Raw genomic sequence first — 20,594 nt, forward strand, 5'->3', positions numbered from 1 at the left:
TCTATATCTTCCTGTAATATAATTTTCATTCTTATTAATGAAGATGAAAAAGCTCCTAACCATGTAAACCAAGAGTAACCAAGAGTAAAGAAATTAATGCATCAATATACACTGTATGGAACACACTGTATTACTAAACTCGTTGACCCTGTACCATGCAGCACAAGTTAGAAAACTTTTTATTATGGCAAAGTGGCTTGGTTTTCCAGTTTAGAAAAATAAATGGAATTCTGAACTGTTCCATTAATTCATATCTGGAAATTGCTGTATGGTGTTACCAGATATTAATCTGGTATAGAATTTGTAAGTAAAACTCTCACCTTTACTCATCATTATAAAGGCCAGTGAAATATATGAATTATGGAAAGGTAAGAGCAGTTTACATGTTTTTAGAATATTCACAATGTTTATTGTCTCAAAGCATGAATAAATAATATAATTGAAAAAATATGTAGATGGATGAGGCTGTGTATGCATAAAAATGGATAATATAAGTGGATTTCATGTTATTTGATCAAAGTTAGGGTTGCTTTACTTTTGGAATACATTATACATTTCGTATTATTATATTCTAGTTACCTGAATGTTCTTTTCTATAATAATTTATTCGAGAGTGGAAAGTATTGAAGATAACTTCCAGTTATTTTGGTTTATTGATTAGTTTTAAGTTAATTTTTTGTGTCACTTTTGGCTAATTGCAACGAGTCTCAATGATGATTATATGAAAACGATGAATGTACAATCACAGGCCTTACAGAAGATTATGCTGACTGTGGATCCAACTGCCGGAGCCTTATTAGACTACAAAAGTATAGTTTCAAGAGTGTACTACATTGTAAATAGGTTGATATTTTGAGTGCCTTCTAATGAAAGGTCACCCGCCCTTTATGCCCTTACAGTTATTTTATCTACAGTTGAAGTGTGTCTATGTTTAACCTTTGAGCTGCAATTTTTGAAAAATGTATGCTAAACACAAATGTCAGTCACTCAAATGTGATCATCATACTCCTTGCAATACTAACTTCTTCATCCATGAAAATGCATGGTATGGCATGTTCTTACATATTTAGTTGTTAAAAAAAAAACATTGTTTTTGGAGTATCTTGCTTGTTTGAATTAACTTTTTTAATTTAATTTATATTTAGGTTTTCCACTTTCGCGTGGATCAAGAGAATAGAGCACATGTTATGTTTTCTCAGGAGATGATTCCACAGATGTTCTCCAATGTCAAATCCATATATAAATTGCACAATGATTTCTTGTTGCCACAACTTGAAGAACGAATGAGAAATTGGGATCAAGAAAAAAGAATTGGTAAGTCACAGCTTTAAATTGGGTATAAGTAAATTATAATTTTGCTAAGAGCTAGGGTCAAATATTACTTTTTTTTTTATTTTCACCTGAAAGAGTGGCAGTAACTGAACATAAAGCAGCACAAGTAGTTCATGTGCTACATACTATGTTTGCTAATTAGCAGAGGCTTTCTATTTCTAATGTGTTACCTGCCATCAATACAGCAATTGGGGGTGTAAGATGTTAGCATTCCCCCTCCCAACATAGATTTTTTTTGTACAATTTGCAACATGGCTGTTAACCTGGGATTTGAATAAGGACACTGTAGCACTCTTTGCCATTAAGTCTTCCCTGCTCTTCTCTTCAATAAGGTTTGATGCTTTCTCTTCATTTCACCTCTCCATAGGGTAACGGAAACAGCCTACTACTTCACCATCATTGGCTGTAGAACCTTAAAAAATATTAACATCTTCTACTTAAGTGTTCTGTGAGTTTCATACAAACATTTTAAATTTCCTTCAATATCAGTTTGTACAATTTTGAACATCGTGTTTCATGCTGTAGAATTGTCACAAATGGCAGACAATAGATTGTAAGGTTTACAATGTTTAAGGCTCAGCTGGACCTTTAGTCAATGTGAGGCCAGTTATTTTCCTTTCTTTATTTCTTCTAGAGCGTTCATATAAATCTTAATGTGGTTTGCTTTTGCTGTTCCCCAGATATTCTGAAAATATTCACACTAATATTTTTTAATAAGTCATTTTTTTAGCTTCTATCAGGTTGTTTGTGAACTCTCTTTACAACTTCTCTATTTCTAATTTTGTGTTTCAGTTCTATAACATGCTCAGATAACCCTGTTTTTGGTTCTTGTTCTTTTATGTCCTTATCATGTTCGTCCCAGCATATTCCCATATTTCTACCTGTTTGTCCTATGTATGTTTTATTACCGTTTTTACAAGTTTTTCACAGAATACAAAAAGTATCGAAAAGGACGTAAAGGGGATCGGGAAGAGAAGGGCTTATATAGGGTAACCTGTACCCATATATAGGGTATATAGGGTAAGCTGTACCTGTATATAGGGTATATAGGGTAACCTGGAATGTTCATGAGGCAGCTCAAATTTGTCTAGATAGGGGGAATAAATTGAATAGAGATGATGGATCAAAATGTTTAAATGATGGGGAAAAAACAAGGACGAGTCTGTGAAAGTCCTCGTTATGCCGGAAGTGGCTCACGCTGGCCAGAAGGTGGAAGAGTTTGCATTGGAAGGAACGTGACACATGTCTGCATCCATGGGCGTCCGTAGGATTTTTTCCAGGGAGGGGCAAGGAAGGTATTTTTTTCCAGGGGGGGCCAACATGGCATATTTTCCCCAATAATAGTGTTCATCCTTCAAAAAACATTGCTTAAATTTGAATTTATCATGTTCGTGCAATAAGTAACACATATTATTGTGCCTGAAATTAAATTATATGTGTGAAATATGTAATTTTTCTTTGACTTTCGTTTTCCAGGGGGGGGGCCACGGCCCCCCCTTGCCCCCCCTTCCGGACGCCCATGTCTGCATCTGCAGGCATTCATCCGTTTGGGTGGTATGGGAATTCAGCTCCACTTTTGGTATTACTAAGGCATCTATAGGTTTTAACAGTCATGTAATTTTACGCTTTTAATCCAGTCCTTTTTATCCAATCCTAGATTGTTTTTTAACATGACAAAGTATTTTATGTGCTGATAACGGTAACCTGAAGAAGCAGAGTGTAGCTCCGCGAAACGTCATATAAAAGACTTTTTAACGATACTCACTCACGTAAGTGTTTATACATATATATTACTTTAAATATAAATAGTGAGTAAATGCACAAACTCAATATGTGTACTAATTCAAGTTCCCCCACATATTGTGTTGTGATATGAACCTTCGTGTAGCGGTCTAGCATGAACTGTAATATGCCCATTTCGTCAGTGTTGCCTCAAGAAACAAAATCAACGACTTTAACTACTAAATTAAAAAGAATTCCTTAAATTTACGTAACCCGTAACCTCCTTTGTGCAATGAAATTAAATTGGAAGCCAATTATAAATACTCAGAGCATCTTACAGAGAGTAGAGAATCAATGTACAAGTAATGTTAAATATTAAATGAGAGCCCAAGGTTAGTGAAAGAATAATTGTTGTAAATGTTTGAAGTACCAGTAAAATTTGAATAGATCGTCAAATGCCATTCTTAATTTAAGTGAAAATAAGGATTATGATCGTAAATGATGTTAAAAATGGAATTATTAACTCATAAATGAATAGATACATTAAAATCACAGTTGTGCATGCACAAGTGTACACAGATGTTATTGATTTGAGTAAATTAAGAGTCTTTAACAAACTTGTTATATTTAAACGTTATAACTGGATTTTTTGGGTAACTCTTGTTATTTGTTTGCTTGCTCCAACATTAAGACGTTCACCTAATAAAGTTGTAGAAACATATGCAACATCTTATCTATTAAACCCTTTACTGCTGACCAATATAGAATTATAAGTTTTGGTTACAAGTTGAACTTGAGTGTGATTATAATTAGTGGTAGATGATACCATATGATATTTTTTGTGCTGATAAAATAATTAAGAGTTATACATGCTTTCTAGATTGCAGATCTTATAAAAATAGAATTAAGTTTGCTAAATGAGATAGGCAACATCGAAAGCAATGATTACTATTTATTTGATTGTGTGTGGTTGCACAAGCAACAGAGATGCTTGAAGCCGTAAGAAGTTGTTTGTAAGCTCGGACTAAATACTTCGGACCTTAAATACTTTGTACATGTTAAGTGGTAGTATCTCCACAGTATATCGCACTTTCCTGTTCAGCATAACCACCTAATATGTAACAAAATCAAGCTGTTTTTTTATAAAATTTTCCTTGTTTTTTACATTTTCTTGTTTTTAAAATTCATTCCATTGACAAACATAAAATAAAGGTTCCATTATTTTATTTGTATTTTCATGAATGGAAAACACTCAGCTCTGTATACTTCAGTTCTTTGAATATGGGTTGAACAACATGTATGTTTCTCCCTTTTAATAGTTATGTTAAAATGTACATGTACCATCCTTATGTAATAATTCCTTTTATACTTGTTAATAGGTGACATCATGAAGAATTTTGCACCATTCCTGAAAATGTACACTGAGTATGTAAAAAATTTTGACAATGCCATGAATCTCATCAATGTTTTGGCTGCCAAACATCAGAGATTTGCAAAGATAATGGATTCTATTCATGTAAGTCATCAGATTAAATCACACAAATGGTTGCATTAATAACTTACTTAACCCTTGCGTTTTTGACCCCAGATCTCCTATAATTGAAAGTAACTCATTTTAGTTAGTAGATATAATGTAATCCTCCAAGATATGATTTTTGAAAAATGTTTTGTGACGTTGAAGGATGCAGGCCTCTGTGGCGGAGTGGTTAGCACATCGTGCTAAGACTCCAGAGGTCCTGGGTTCGAATCCTGGCCTGGACATGGAAATTTGTGAGTGTCCATTCATCAATTTCATTATATCATCACTCAACCCCATCTTCGCAAATTAGCCAAAAGTGGCACAAAAAATCGAAGTAAAATAAAGCAAATCAAATCAAATCAAACATTGAAGTATAAAATTCCACTTGGTTTTCTTTCATAGGCTTTTATTTATTTAGTTACTTTTGTAATGAGAGAAATTAGTGTGTCTGGGGTCAAAAACTACCATAAACAAAGTTAACATTATAAATTGTTTTTATCATGAAATTCAAGCTTTACTTTGTATGTATCCTGTATAGTCCTACTAGTTTTCTGGGAAGTTAGGGAAATGTTATGTTGTCAGTGTGAATGTTTTTCTGATTTCCAATGTCATAAATAATAGACATTACTAAATCAGCATTTGTCTTGGTGGTTTCAGTGAGGAATAGATGTTACAAGTTTTGAAAAATTCTGGCCATATACACATAACGATAATTTGATTATGTTAGTGATGCTGAAATTATTGATGATGATAATGTTTGAAAAATTCTGGCCATATACACATAATGATAATTTGATTATGTTAGTGATGCTGAAATTATTGATGATGATAATGTAATGATGATGGTAATGATAAAGTTCTTAATGTATCAAGCAATACGAGCAAACAATTGGTAAAAATTGAAATATTGCTTACACAAAAAAATCATTCTTCTGAGAATTGTCATTAGCTTCAGACATTGTAGAATAGGAATCACTCCATACATACTAGTGAAATGATGCAGTGCATTCAGTTTGGCTTGAGGCCAAGATAGCACGTGACTGCAGATGGCAAGGCATGGTGCAGATGCTTGCATTTTCGATCTGTAACATCCTACTTATTTTTACACACATATTTTTAGCATGCAGGCATTTATATTTAAATTGCATAACAAGTACTAACCTGTGTTATAAGAGTTGTTCAAACTAAGTGCACTGTATTTGTATTCCACAAGCAACTGAAAAGAATTGAGACGAGAGCACAAACACGTTCCAAGGAGGAAACACTTAGATCATGTAATTTACATAACTTTTTTACCTTTGCGGATGTATTGAAAGGCCAAACCTTGGAATGCTAGCTGGCAGCCAGAACTTGGCATTCCTATACTGTAATTAGAACCACCACGTAGATGGGTAGCTTTTACTACATTTCACGATATTTGCATTTGGTAAGTCAAGAGAACTAATATTGGGATAGTTGCAAGGTCTTTGTTTGTCAAGCTGTAAAAAAAGTAATGTGAAATGTGTGTAATGTCATTTTGTTAAAGATAGTGATAACTTTAAATGTAACTAAAATTACTGTAAACTGAAACTAATAAGAGGCAATCATCATAGATCACCTTACCTCACTACACTATGAATCTCTTTCAGCTGATGCCTCTGGCACATGACATACAGCATGGGCAATATGACCTCTTTGAGTATCCTTTTCTCATCATTTGAGCATGTTATGTACACTTTTCCAAATATTACTTGACTGCCCTGAAAGTGTTCTAAGTCCAGAAATCGTTAATTTGGCAACATAGCTCTTGAGAATCAGTAGAGAGTAGCCAACTTTACTGCAGGTCCCTCTACTAGGCGAGAAATCCTCTGGTGTAAGATTTACATTATTGTTTATAGCATGAAGTCAGAAACTACGTATATTCGCCCAACATATTAATAGAGGACAAAACGGAAAACTCAAGTATGAGGAATATAAGAGAATATTTTAAAGTTATTCTACAAGTCATCAGGTTCCCAGCCCTAGCGATGATTCATCTATGCTTCCTATCTGATTTCTGCATCTGTCGCGTGGTATCGGATTGTCTGCTTCAATTTAGATAGCTGTCTGGAATTTAAGGTTTCCAAGTCTTGGAAGAAATCAATGTCATTTCCACGAACCTGAAGAAATATTTCGCGAAATGCTTTTCGCCTTCTGCAAAAGTTTCTGCAATGGTTGGGCATCAACCTTACGACCCCTGTCATACATGTCTACCACGTTACCTCTACATCACAGATGCCACTAGTACTGAACTTAAAGTTCAAACAATGACAATCCCACAGCATAGATCTTTTAATTTAACCCTTTCGATGTGGATGACAAAATATTCGTCATGCATGGAAATTCCCCAAGGACGAGGCTCATTTTAAGCAAAATGTAACATGTTGGAAAATGTTTTTTTTAAAAAAAGTTGTAATAACATGATAAATGTCAATGAGGGCTCGTTTTATTCAGAATTTCCAAGGCTTTCGTTCAGTAAGGTAAACATGTCGATGTGTACCCATTTTTGGAAGCAACAGACAAAGGAATTTCAATTTTTTTTCTTTTTTCAAAGTTTGGTTAGCTCCCATCCGGTAGCACTCACTGATCTGGGCAAACCACCACTTGTCGCTGATTGCCCCAAAGTTATGTAATGGCGAATACATAGTATCGAAATGATAATACAAATAGTATTTTTTTTTTTTGAAAGAAGGAGAAAACTCAAGGTCAAGGAGAATGTTTATCCCAACTGACCGGAAACTCCATCAGAAATTTGCCCATCGATCCAAACTGAAGGCTTGAAAAGGAGTAGGATTCTTCGCAAGGGCACGAACTTTTACACCTGGCTGTCCAGAGAAAGGAAGAACATTTGCCCCCCACCCCACCCCCCTACCCGATGTCTATCCCCCTCTTCACTTCTTCCCACTGCTCTGCACTCACATCACCACTATCTTCATTCTCCTCTAATTCTTCTTCATCTTCCCCCTTCCTCTTCTGGTTCTTCTCGATCATCTTCTGGCACACCCTGTATATCATCTGCTGAACCACCCTGTATATCATCTGCTGAACCACCCTGTATATCATCTGCTGAACCACCCTGTATATCTTCAACTTCTGTTTCATCCCCCGTGTCAAACCCCTCCTCCAACAAGTCACAAATTTCTTCTGACCGAAAAGATGCCATCACAAAAAAAATTTCTTCTCTCGACAAGCTTTCAAAAGCACTCCTGTTCATAGCCCGATAACAAGAGAATGATTTGTGCAGCCAAACTCCTTGCCTGCAAGTGCGTATTACATCTCACCCACGCCTCTCCCCTCCCCCGAAGACCGTAACCACCTGTGCAGCACAGATGCTGCGAAAAGCACTCTTGAATAACGCTATACAGAAAGACTTCCTCCCCCTTCCCCTCCCTCCCTTATCCTCCCCCTCCCACTTCCCCACCTGTTGCTAAGTGGAAAACAAAGCTCTAATCCCTTTCTTCCTTTCAGAGCCAAATTTACTGCGTAGAAATGAAGCTTGTTTAGAACTTGAAAGACGGAGCCCTTTAACTTATAAAGTCTTGAAAAACACGTGGGCTTTTGTTGTGTCTTCTAACAATCTGCCTGGTGACACGACAGTGATGTCAGAGTTTATCCGGCGATGACGTCAGATGTGAGGTGGATGCGTGGAGATTAAAGCCAAAAAGATTCAGTTTTTTTTAATTTTTTTTATTTGGTTTCCTGTTTATTGAACATTTATTACAAAGATATGAGTTTGCCGAAATATTCGTCAACCGTCCTTCAGTTACTTTTGTCATCTGGAGGCTCTGCCTCGAAAGGGTTAACAAATTCTCGTATCCGTATTTCTCAAATCCCACAAAACGAAATTTTAAAAACCAACTTTATTTGTGAGGTGTCTTTCTCTCTCCCACTCCTGAGATTGAAAAGCCTTGTGCTTGGCCTCTCTTCATTCTCCAGCTTTTCTCAGGACTTTGAACTTGTGAACACACGAACACACTACTTACACATCCATTAGCAGTACTTTGCAAGGTGTTGTTTTTATTTTATTTGCATAAACTATTCGTAATTACGTCCTTTTGTGTTCAAACTTGACAGCGATTTGCTCCAGGTGTACCACGAGTGAGTGCAGTGTTTCCAACCACACAGCAGTTTCTCTGATTCCTATTTAAACATGCCGAATCGCAAGTATTCTCTTATATTATTCCTCAAACTTGAGTTTTCCGTTTTGTCCTCTATTAATATGTTGGGCGAATATACGTAGTTTCTGACTTCATGCTATAAACAATAATGTAAATCTTACACCAGAGGCTTTCTCGCCTAGTAGAGGGACTTGCAGTAAAGTTGGCTACCCTCTGCTGGTTCTCAAGAGCTATGTTGCCAAATTAATGATTTCTGGACTTAGAAAACTTACAGGGCAGTCAAGTAACTTTTGGAGAAGTGTACAGTGTAACCCCAGTTTTACATTTTTCCACATTATACATTCCATCTTGGTGGTTCCAATGTAGCAAAATCTTATAAAATTTTCTTCAATTTTACATTTTCCTACATTTTAGTTTTTTCAGCTTGGTCCCCTGAAAATCATAAAATCGAGGTTTCACTGTAGTTGTTTTTTGTGTAAATGTTTCTGTATACAGCACAAATAATCTTCAATCTTCATTACTATCCAATTTCCAGTGGTTGTGAGAAATACTCTCGTGAATGTTTGTAATAAGAAAGCATGTCTGACTGAAATTGTGAGTGATGATGATATTGCCTACGGAAACACCTCAAATGCTCCTTGAGCAAGAATACTGTTAAGCTACATATTAATGCAATAAATTTAATGCATTTAATGTTAGGTTGTGTGTATTTTGTGGCAAGTTTCATTTAATAATTTTGTTGGTAGAAATGTGTAGATCAAAGAGGCTGATATTTTGTTTTGTGTTACTACCATAGCAAATGCCAGAGTGTGGACATTTGACTCTTCCTCACCATATGTTGAGTCCCATTCAAAGAGTTCCACGTTATGAACTGCTACTGAAAGATTATCTACGGAGGCTTCCTGATGATTCCCCAGATAGGGAAGACACAGAAAGTAAGCAATAACAATATTTTATTTAAACCTTTGTGCACTTAACATGTTTAATGTGGTGTAATTTTGTGTTCTATGTTAATTATTTTACTAAAGAGACTAGAACTAATTTGATAGTTCAGTAAGTTAAGTTTATTTGCAACCAGAAAATAGTATATTAACCAATGCATTCTCTAAAAGGGAGTTTGTAAAGGGTTACCTTTCCAATCTCTCTTCACTGGAAAGTGCATTCTTGCAGTCTACCTGGACCTACAGTCAAAATAATTTTCTGTGCATATGTGGTTTGTCTTAATATGTGCTGCCTCCATACAGCTTCAGCTTTTTAGCATATATGAAGATTGTAGATCTTAGATGTGTATTTTATTTTCAGTTCTTGATAAGGAGTTAAATTATGTATTATTTTTAATGTTGATTTGGTAATGACATTTCATTTTAAGAGCCCTTGTCCAGAGTGTTGCGCCATGTTGTGTATTTTATTTTCAGTTCTTGATAAGGAGTTAAATTATGTATTATTTTTAATGTTGATTTGGTAATGACATTTCATTTTAAGAGCCCTTGTCCAGAGTGTTGCGCCATGTTGTGTATTTGGTGTAAATAGCCATTGTGCTGATGTACTCAAAATTTTAAAATCAGTCAGCATGCTCTTTGTAACTCAATTTCTTAGAAATCCTTGTTTTAAGACAAGTTCAAAATTTGACAAATCTCTCCTAGTTTTAGATATCTGTATGTATTCAATCAATAGGTTGAGGGAATGATTTTTGTAGAGCATGGAATACTTCTGGTATCAGATGATGTTTCTTCAGTACAGTGTTGTTCTCCTGCTTAACATCTTTTAATTTTTTCTTGGCAGTGTCTTAAGTATTGAAGTAATTGTAAATTTTAATCTAAGAAATTTAATGTGTATTTTGTTTTTGCTATATAATGGAAAGAAAAATCAATAAATGCATGGAGTTATACTTTGGTCCATGCTTTTTTCAAAGTGGGTGAGGTTAAGTTGATGTGATGTACAAAATTATAACCGAATGTTATTAAAACAATAAATGTTCTGCTAATGTGTAGGAGACATATTGCACTTCTCGTAAAGTTAGATTTGATTAAACTCTTAATGCAGAAGCTGATCCTGGGATATACAAGTAGACAAAGACTTGGGAACAGCTTAAATAGATAGTAGATTTATGCTAAAATAGAAATGAGAAAATTGCAATCAGGATTGATCTTTCCTTGAAAGTAAAGTTTCAGTTAAAATTATTAAATGGTGGTGCAGAATGCTGATTGATAAAGAGAACTATTCAGAAAGTCAAGAATGTTTGCGCACAGCACTTGCACAGGTAAGTAATGTCTGTTGGTTCTCAGTAAACTAGTTCCCTTTTGTGTTGATTCAATGCAAATGAAGTTTCCTAGTGGTAGGTTTATTGCTAATAAATCTCAAAGATTCTATTTTTTAAATGCAACTGCCATTAGTTTCAATGCTTAGCATTTACATTCTATGGTTTTCTTTGAGTTTAGAAATTTAGTGTGCACTACCAGCAGGTGTCAAGAATTCATATGGCAGATATGAATAGGAAATTGATGAGAGAAATATGTATGAATTCACTGCACGTACACTGTAAATAGATAGTGATTGCTGTAATTTTTGTGTCAGCAAAAACTAGTGCTGGTAATTTTGCTAGCACAAGGTGGCTACTCACCGGGAATTATTTGTGAATTATTGGCTCTGGGACTTATGCGTGAATTGTATGTAAATTTTTCTCCATAGACGTGATAAAAATTGCAACTTTCATTAATGTAAATCCCATTGACTTTAGACATATTTATAAACGCCATGAGGCAAATTTTTCACAGTTTAGCATTTATTTTTATGGAGTAAGGAAAAGTAAAGAAAGCTGCGAGGAAAATAAAACTTATTTTCTCTCAATCATTTACTTTGTTAGTGCACTTTGCAGAACAATCTATCTGACAGACATAAAATTATTGCAAGATGATTTATCTCGAAGTTGATTAGGTAAATTTGAGTGTGAAATTCTGATACAAATACAAGTAACATTTTTTTGTAGATTAATATCCCATATAATTTGTGATTTATGTTTGTAGTTGTATTTAGAGGCTGAGTATGTGAAATGGTATAAATAACATATGTGTTTAATTGAATTGAAATAAAAGTTTTGATAAATTGGAATGAAACAGACCCTTTTTGTGTGGGTGGGTGGTGAGTGGGGTAATACATAAGGCTGAGACAGAGAAAGCATCTGCTTGTATCCTTGAATTTTTGGAAAGTTTGCCTTGAAAACCGGGAATTATACTTGAATTTTATCAATGCCCTTGAGTGGCCACCCTGTAACAGAATTATAAGGGATAGTAATGTTTGTTCAGGAGAGAGAATTACCATTTTATGGCATCTATATTCATAGTGGTAATATTGTGTGGTAGAAACTTGTGTAGGGCAACACTAATACGAATACTATGGTAATAAATATTGCACAGACAGGAGATTTTCAACTGTATAAAGTTTGAATGGAAACTGAAAGTTGACCAGGTTTAGAATTCGATCTTTAACTCAGCTGGTACAACACTTGGAATAAATTGCAACTGGACCCAGGTTGAAATCCTGGGTGGTGCATATTTTTCACTCAAATTTTCTACAATTAAAAATTCAAATATGCTTGAATGTAGATGTAAATAGCACATAGAACCAGAATCCAACATCAGTTAGGATAATTGACAAGGTGCAACACCAGAGGTCTTTTTAACTCTCTGCTGTATGCTTGTCCCCCTTTGTAGCCAAGTGAATTGAGGTGAAGTGAAAGTTCTAGGTTCAAGTCCTGGCCTGAGAATCTGTGTTTCTTTGTGAATGTTATTTCATCTAATCACACTTCATCCTCAACCTTGTGATTAGCTAAAAGTTGCAGAAAAGTGACATAGGAGAAAAATACAAATATGCTGTTGTTTCCTTTCTTTCCCCTCTTTTTATAATTTGTATATTTTAAACCAGACACTTCTGATCCCCGATATACATATTAATATATGTATGTGTTGGACATTGCAACAAGAAAGTTACCTTGCACAAGTGCATAAACTTACTAATTTGATAAAATGTTCTATATATCTAATATGTATTTTATAATTACTAAAATAAACTTTTGTTTATTGTTTTTTATTTTAAAACAATGGATGAAAACTTTTGACTGTAATATTACAGAAGCACTTCATTTAGTGTCGACTGCTGCAAACCATGCAAATGAAGCAATGAAGAAAATTGACAAATTTAAGAAACTATTAGAAATACAAGAAAGTATTAGTGGAGTAATTGATCTGGTTAGCCCCACAAGAGAACTTGTCAAGGAAGGAAAAATCATTAAGATATCAGCCAGAAGTGGAGATCATCAAGAAAGATATATGTTTCTGGTAAGCGGAAAGTGTACATAATTTGTTTAAGCTATTGCCGGCTGAATACTGTTTTGCCGTATGTCCATCTGCACTAACTTTTCAGGAGAGCTGATGGTAGTTCAATTTATGTGGATTTTGAATACACTGCTTGATTTGCGCAGACATTTTATTAATGTTGATAATTCACATCACTTCGGAACATGACGCATTAATGTCATCAACTCACTTCTGACAAAAAGTGGAGGTATGACAGAGCAGTATGCAGCCAGTGATATGCTGATCCTGATATAAAAGTGTTGCACTCTTAGTGTTTTTAAGTGATGTGATGAAACCAAAATCTGATATATAAATATTAACCACAATAAATATGAGAACTCTTACCAGGATTGGGCATGGTACCAAGTAAGTAAACAGTTTGTGATAAACTTATTTCCTTTAACAACAATACTGTACTGGATACAGAATTATAAACTTGCTATGACTGTTAACACATAATTGAGGGGAAAGTGTGAAAATTTGCAATATTGAGTAAATACATATCGAAGGATATTTGTATGTATCATACATCCATGTTCTTAAGTGGCTACTTGTACCATCATGAGCAGAAGTTGGTTTGAGTTAAGACACAGAAGAATAAAGAAATGTGTGCTTAGATTTTGAATTAAACACCCACGCTTTAAACTTTAGCAGATGACTGGGACAACAATTATTCCAGAGCCTGTAAATCCTTGAGGATGGCTGCGATTACCCCTGTTCCTGCACCACCTGACAGTATTTAGCCTGTCATTTCTAGCAAACCAGAAATAGTGATTAAGTTTTGTTTTCTTGGTTCATTTACATGCATATTGTTGTACAGTCTACACAAATTTCAGCATAATTCGAGTATTGGTATTTTTTCAAAAGTTGGTTTTATTTTTGACTGGGTGAGAATTTTAAAGTGTGGGCCTTTCAAATGCATGGAAATGTTTTTACAAATTCGTAGAATGAGAACTATTCATCATAGAGAGTTAGTGTTTTTATTTTGAATGGAATGGATAAAGGGCTTTCATGGGATGTATGAGTTTGGCATCCATCTTGTTGCAGGTTGCAACTATAGCCTACATTACACCATACAGTACGCGAAGGATGAGCAGACTATTATGCCATTTAAAAATTAAATTTCAAGTCCTCAGCATTCAACTGGGTTTCCATAATATAATGTAACTTATGTTCCAAGAATTAAAAGGGCACAATTTAACTTCTTTAAGTATTATTTCATATTAAAGATTCCAATACAAACTCATTTGCAACTTTTTGACACAAGAAATTTTAATTTTAAATCAATCTCATACATAAAAATGAATCAAAATCAACAACTTAAAAAATATCGACATTGATACAGCATTCTTAATCACAATGGTTCTCTGTTAATTTTATAAACTTGTGTACAACAGAAAATAAGTAAATACTATTATTCATCAATGTAGAAGACAGTCACAAGGTGCAATTAGAAGAACCTGGAAAAAAGAAAAAAAGATAGTTCATTTCATGGGAGCCTCTGAGACCCCAACATTAATCTGAAGTGGACAAAAGAAATCAAAAAGTAGCACTGCTATGTGCCTACAATCATGCCAAGTATAGTTGTAAATTGTCCCATAGTTTGTCATAAAAAAATATATGTATTATGCAATAGCAAAAGAAAGGGGGGGGGGTTGCCATCTATTAAGTAGGTTATGAGTTCAAGCAATGGCCATGTAACCTAGTTACTTTATTCTCCATAAAGAAAAAGGCTACTCTTTGAGAAATTATTATTATTACTTTTTATTTTTTAAAAAAATCTGATGATAAAATTCAATCTCCAGAAAGAAAAACAAGAGTTAGTGACTTTCTGCTCTCTGCCTTCTGATAAGCAAAACTGTAACTTTTGTTTTGCACCTGGTAGGTAGGTAAAATTCCCCGTGCACTTTTCACCATGCCATGAGACATATATAGGGGAATGTGGGGGTAGGGCTTCACACATTCTATCGATTTTAGCCATGTGGGAGTTGATGTGATCAGCACCATGCTCTGACAGCCTCAACCTCCAAGGGTTGCCCCCCGGGTACCCAATTAGTTCAGTTTACATAATCCTTCCTAGTATACATGTCAGAGAGGGGGGGGGGGGAGGGAGGAACTTGCTTGGTAAACTTTCCTTTCTTCTTGTTTGCCAGGAATAAAGTAAGAAGAATTGGCCAATCCCGGTTATCCGATATTGGTTTAGGAACCAGTGAAAAAAAAAATCACCAATCTCCCCTCACAAGAGCTCATTAATCTGCAACTGCTGTGCATGGCTATGAAATAATTTCATGAAGCATAGGAAGCTATCTGCATAGGAAATATATCCGTTGCAATAATCTTTCCTCCTTTCATTCTGCAACTTGGTTCTGGAATAAGCACACTGCTGATAAAAAAAATGAATGCTGTGGTCCAGCTTTTAGTTTGCAATAAGTCCTTTATCTTTAAAATGCACAGGACCTTCTTCTCTGCCACCTGTTCATTGGTGCCAATCTGTCTGGAGGGAGACTGCTTCTGGTGCCAGTGTTGGGTGTGGCTGTTCCAAAGCAGTTGCTTGCCGATATCGCTTCTGACAGCAATGACTCATCCAACTCCAACATAAGAGATGCAACTTTCTGTTCTTGTCCTGCCCTCTGATAAACAAACCCGTATTTCTTATCTTGCGGATAACACAAGAATAATCCTTTTGAATACTAGAGCCAGTAGTATCCCCAGGATTTTTGAGGGGGGAGGGGGCTTATATATATATGTATATTGCCTCCCCGATGGCGTAGTGGTAATGTCATCACCTTATAATCAAGAGGTCCTGGGTTATATAACCGGTGGAGGCACATAGTGGTTTGAATCCCACTTTAAACTCTAGGTCCAGTCCCAATTAGTCTTCTATGCATAAAGTGGACTTAAAACCTTTATCAGATGGAGCCTCGTGTGCCTGTATTCTTATTGAAGCTGGCACCTTGCGATCCGCGAGACAAAAGACAGACGATAGATTCAGGAGTTGAATGGCTTCGTCTACGCGGCTGGTCCAGGGATACAGGTTACGTTGCCGAATAATAGGATGGATGAACCTAACCTTCTCACCCACTTTGGGCTTGATTGAACCTACGAAACTACCTGGCTATGCAACCTGGACACACCTATCCCCGTGCAGCTCTACGCTGTCCTCCAGTGACCATTAACATGGAGGATGTCCCCAGTAGACCAGCATCCATTCCGAGGAGTGATTGCTGGTTTATCATAGGGACTTTCAGCCTATTTATTCCGGAGCGAGAAGCACGCTTCCCGGGCTTACCCGCCCAAATATGAATTAATAGATCAAGATGCTGGAAAGACACATTTAATATTCTGGGAATTATCACATTTAACTATATACAAGCACTGCACAAACTTATAGCTTTGTTTTTACACATAGAACCAACAAATGGGTAACAAAAACATTGTACTTACATCTTCTGCTTCCAACTCATCACACATGGGCCTTGCGACAAACACTCATCACTCCAACTATAAATGGAGGGATTTCTGTGAATTTGCACTAAAAATATAGCGGTATCTTAAGACATATGGGTATTGGCTTGCACATGAACTGTTTCAGGGAGCTATATCACAAAGGATGGGCCGAATAATCATGGATGTCTTTGGATACAAAGCATCATGGTTTCCTGAAGGCTCATTGTCCTCACCATGTGGTTTTGAAAATTTCCGAATTTTCATGGATATTGGTTCCATGCACTTTAAGGCACTTTAAGTGCTGTAATTCGTTCATATTATACACTACAGGACTATTTCCAAGCACTTAGTAGATATTTCACATGTGGGAACACAATGGCCACTCCATTGTTCCTCTCTCCACTGGCCTACTCTGGCCCAAAACTTGGAGCGATGTGAACTGTACCAAGTATCAACACGAAGTGAAATCAAGATGGCTTCCTCTCATGATAAAAGCTATCTCAGTCCTATTGTCTGGTAGCCACGCCCATGAGGCCATCTGATTGGTCCACAGCACCTTGAGTTACTTGCCTTTATCTAGTACCTAAAGAAATCCACTAGATGGCAGTCTAGTCGGGGCTAGTTCCACTGGCACTCACCAGATGGCTCTGGTGCTGTGAGACCGATTGTCTTTTGTCAAAAACATCGATTTTTTGATGTTTTTGTGGTTTATTTGTACTAATAATTGTGACTTGCAGTTATTTTCAGGGAAAGCAAGTTAATTTGTGCTTGCACAAATGTTATCCTGAAAATATCTGTATTAATAAAAAATTTGCATGAAAAGCAACATGTGCTCTCTGAATTCTGCTTATCCACAAAAGGTTGTCTTTTTGATAACCAATGAATTTTGGTCTGGGGCTTATTATTTACTTAATATTTTGGTGTTTTATCATACTTTTACTAATTAGGCCTAATTTCTGTTAATCTTCACATATTTGGGAATGTCTATTCCTATTAATTTTACCTGGATTGAATTGGCCTTGTACTTTGGTTGGAGTGGAGTGCTGCCTGTATGTATTGGGGATGTATACCCAACCTTTGGTTGGTTATACATATCCCGGGCCCTTGGGAAAAGAAAAAGGATACGTGAAGCGGATCATTTTTCTTTACCCTTTACTACACTATACCCAAATACATACACAAAATATTTATATACACACTGAATTGTTATGACCACGCTGGTCCGAAAAGAACATATACATGAAAGAAAATAAATTTGCAATTATTCTTGTCCGTCACTTGGATATATGTTTGAGATATTGTTCTGTTCGATATATCGAACGATTTCCTAGACGGTATATACATGGTTAATATAACACACACTTAAAAGTTTTCAATAAATGATTTTAGTTATCCATGTTATATGTCTGCTTTTTGTCGCACTGAATACAGTTTTTGTACTCGACCTGAGCTGCATAGTAGTTTTTAGATGTATATCTACTGTCTGCCCCTCACTCACTTGAGGGTGCAGTACCTTCAAGAAATGTTCACCATACACCTTTGTATGTTGTCCACGTTTGGTCACCTCACAATTGTTCTTCAATATCTCCTTAGGTGGAGCTCGCTGTCGCCTGGCTTTGTGCAGCATCCGTTGCCTGCAAATGTTTTTGTTGCTAGATTGGCGGAACAATGCTTCGACCTGGCTACCCATTGGGATTGTGTACAATCTGTGGAATGCACTCCTTGTGTGAAGTCTGTCGGATTGTCATGGTGGTTCGTTTCTGGATGTCAATGTTCGATTACGAACCCCTGACACACTCCCTGCTTCCCCATATTGCTGGAATGCTGAAAAGATTGTCTCTGGTTCCTGGTATAATATGCTTGGGGGTCTGCTGCTGCCTATGACACCATGCACTTTTGTATGTTTGCTCCGGGGTTTTGTGGTGACACTGAGGGGGAGTTGGAGTGATGTACTCACTGGCCCCACTTCACATGCAGGCTTCGACCTTACCCTTGTTGCTTTTGGGTTGTTCCTCATAAACAACCCTATATGTTTGGGGGTGCTCGCATATTTCTATTACCGCTAACCCTGGTTTGGTCGAACCTAACCCATCGGTAGTGCAAATACCCAATGATTGCTAAACAATATTTCGCTTGATTGGTAGTGAGTGATCTAGCATAGATTTGCACTCATAGGGAAATAAATCTCTATATGATGGTTGGACTCACTTTTGTGTCCAACAAAGAAATTGTCTTGGTAGACAACAATGAAATTACCCTTTATACCACAATGAAATTGCCTTGGCATATAATACTGAAATAATACTTTTGTATACAACAATGAAATAATACTTTTGTACACAACAATGAAATAATCTTTTGTATACAACAATGAAATTGACTTTTATACTCAACAATGAAATAGGGTTTTGTATACAACAATGAAATTGACTTTTGCATACAATGATAAAATAATCCCTTACACGATCTTGACATAAATTTTTCTACCCTATGTACAAATGGGTGAATGTCACAGACCAGACAGAACCTCATCCACAAAACCTCTGACCTTTAACATATATTAATACTAGTGTTCAAAAAATGTGTAGCTTTTTCTCCTCATCTTGTACCTGTTGTACATTCCTATCCGTGCGTCTTACCCTGGATGCGCTAGAGGGATACCAATACCTCTTATGCGACTAATACTATAGTGCAGGAGCCGTACCGTCGCGTACTTCTCTCCTAGGTCCTACTGATATCGGGTTTAGGAAGAAACGTAGAGCTGACGAGCAGACATCTACAGTTTCCATGGGGAAGTATCACAAGGGTACGAGGGTGGAGCCATTTGTGCGCAGTTACTCGTCTTACCAACAGACAAAGCAAGTTGTAGGGAAACTGCTGCACCCCGTCGGGATTGAGGTTGAGTCCTCGTTGAATTCAGAGGCCCCTTGGCTTGAATTAACTTCTTTGATGTACTCTCGATGCTAACACCGGATGTAGTAGTCCGAGCTTCTCAATGTAATGACTATACACCTTATAGCTACACCTCCACAACTTCATGTTATTGACATGTTGGTTGGGTAGGCTCTTACCGCTAACACAATGAACAAGATTAAATATGTTGTCTGTCACCTGATCACTACAAACTAATGGACCGAAGAAGGTGTGGAACAATTTGTGGGTCTGTCCCTCTAGAGCTTTGCTTTGGAGGTGGGATTTAAGAAAAACTAAATCATACACTTTGATCACAGTTCGGTTTTGCTGTGACTCATTTACCTTATTGTTGGCTTTGTTTCGCCTTTCGGCCGTCCGGGATACAGCCATGAACAATTGCTGATCCCATTCGGTTTGTTCACCAGTGGGAATATGGAAATGTTCCATAACGGGGTTCCTGAGTGAAACATGTAACCTAAGCTCTGCTGGTGCGTACCCAGTGGTGTCATTAATCGAGTGATTGATTATGCTAACCACTGCTGGTAATTTATCTGACCATGTTTTATGGTTTTCATTGCACATAAGCTTTAAGAGCTTTCCCATCTCGAGGTGGGTCCTCTCAACCAGATTGGCGGATGGGAGATATGATGGTATAAACAGAACCTGAATTCCCATATTTTCAAGGGTTTGAGTGAATTGCTTGGCCCTAAACTGGGGACCATTGTCTACTACAATTCTTTGAGGAAGTGAAAAATGTACAAAATATATATCGATGAGTTTCCTCAATATTAAGGGAGTGGTGGAATTTCTGAGCGGGTATGCCATTAAGTATCTTGAACATCCCTCCAGAATGGTGAAAATGTACTTCTCTTGGTGCTTACTGGTTGGGAGTGGGCCTACGAGGTCACAGAACAGAGTTGCTCCTAACTGTTTGACATGATGGGCCTGCAAGACTTGCCGAGGGGTATGAAGGTTCGGTTTCACCTGCTGGCATTGAACACAGTCAGTCACCCAAGCCTTGACTCCTCGCCTCATACCTGGCCAGAAAAAACTACGGAACACCTTATTGTGTGTTTTGTCTACTCCTGGGTGCCCATCATCATTGTGATATGCTGTGAGCACCTGTGAAACTAAAGATTCGGAAATGTATATTCTGAACTTATCGACAAAGTG

General features: G+C 36.6%; 1 protein-coding gene across 2 annotated transcripts in view; it reads left to right on the forward strand.

Moving 5' to 3' along the window:
* The window catches only part of LOC145984173 (FYVE, RhoGEF and PH domain-containing protein 2-like), a 99,676-nt gene that overhangs the window by 25,963 nt on the left and 53,119 nt on the right, over nucleotides 1–20,594 (forward strand). For both annotated transcript variants that reach the window (XM_083117665.1, XM_083117664.1), the window contains exons 4-7: nucleotides 1,146–1,314; nucleotides 4,434–4,570; nucleotides 9,506–9,644; nucleotides 12,838–13,043. In XM_083117665.1, the coding sequence (XP_082973791.1) occupies nucleotides 1,146–1,314; nucleotides 4,434–4,570; nucleotides 9,506–9,644; nucleotides 12,838–13,043 (651 nt within the window). The remainder of the gene's footprint in view (nucleotides 1–1,145; nucleotides 1,315–4,433; nucleotides 4,571–9,505; nucleotides 9,645–12,837; nucleotides 13,044–20,594) is intronic.

This window comes from Lepisma saccharinum, chromosome 2 (genome assembly GCF_977018435.1).
Source record: "Lepisma saccharinum chromosome 2, izLepSacc3.1, whole genome shotgun sequence".
In the NCBI taxonomy this organism is placed as follows: domain Eukaryota; kingdom Metazoa; phylum Arthropoda; class Insecta; order Zygentoma; family Lepismatidae; genus Lepisma; species Lepisma saccharinum.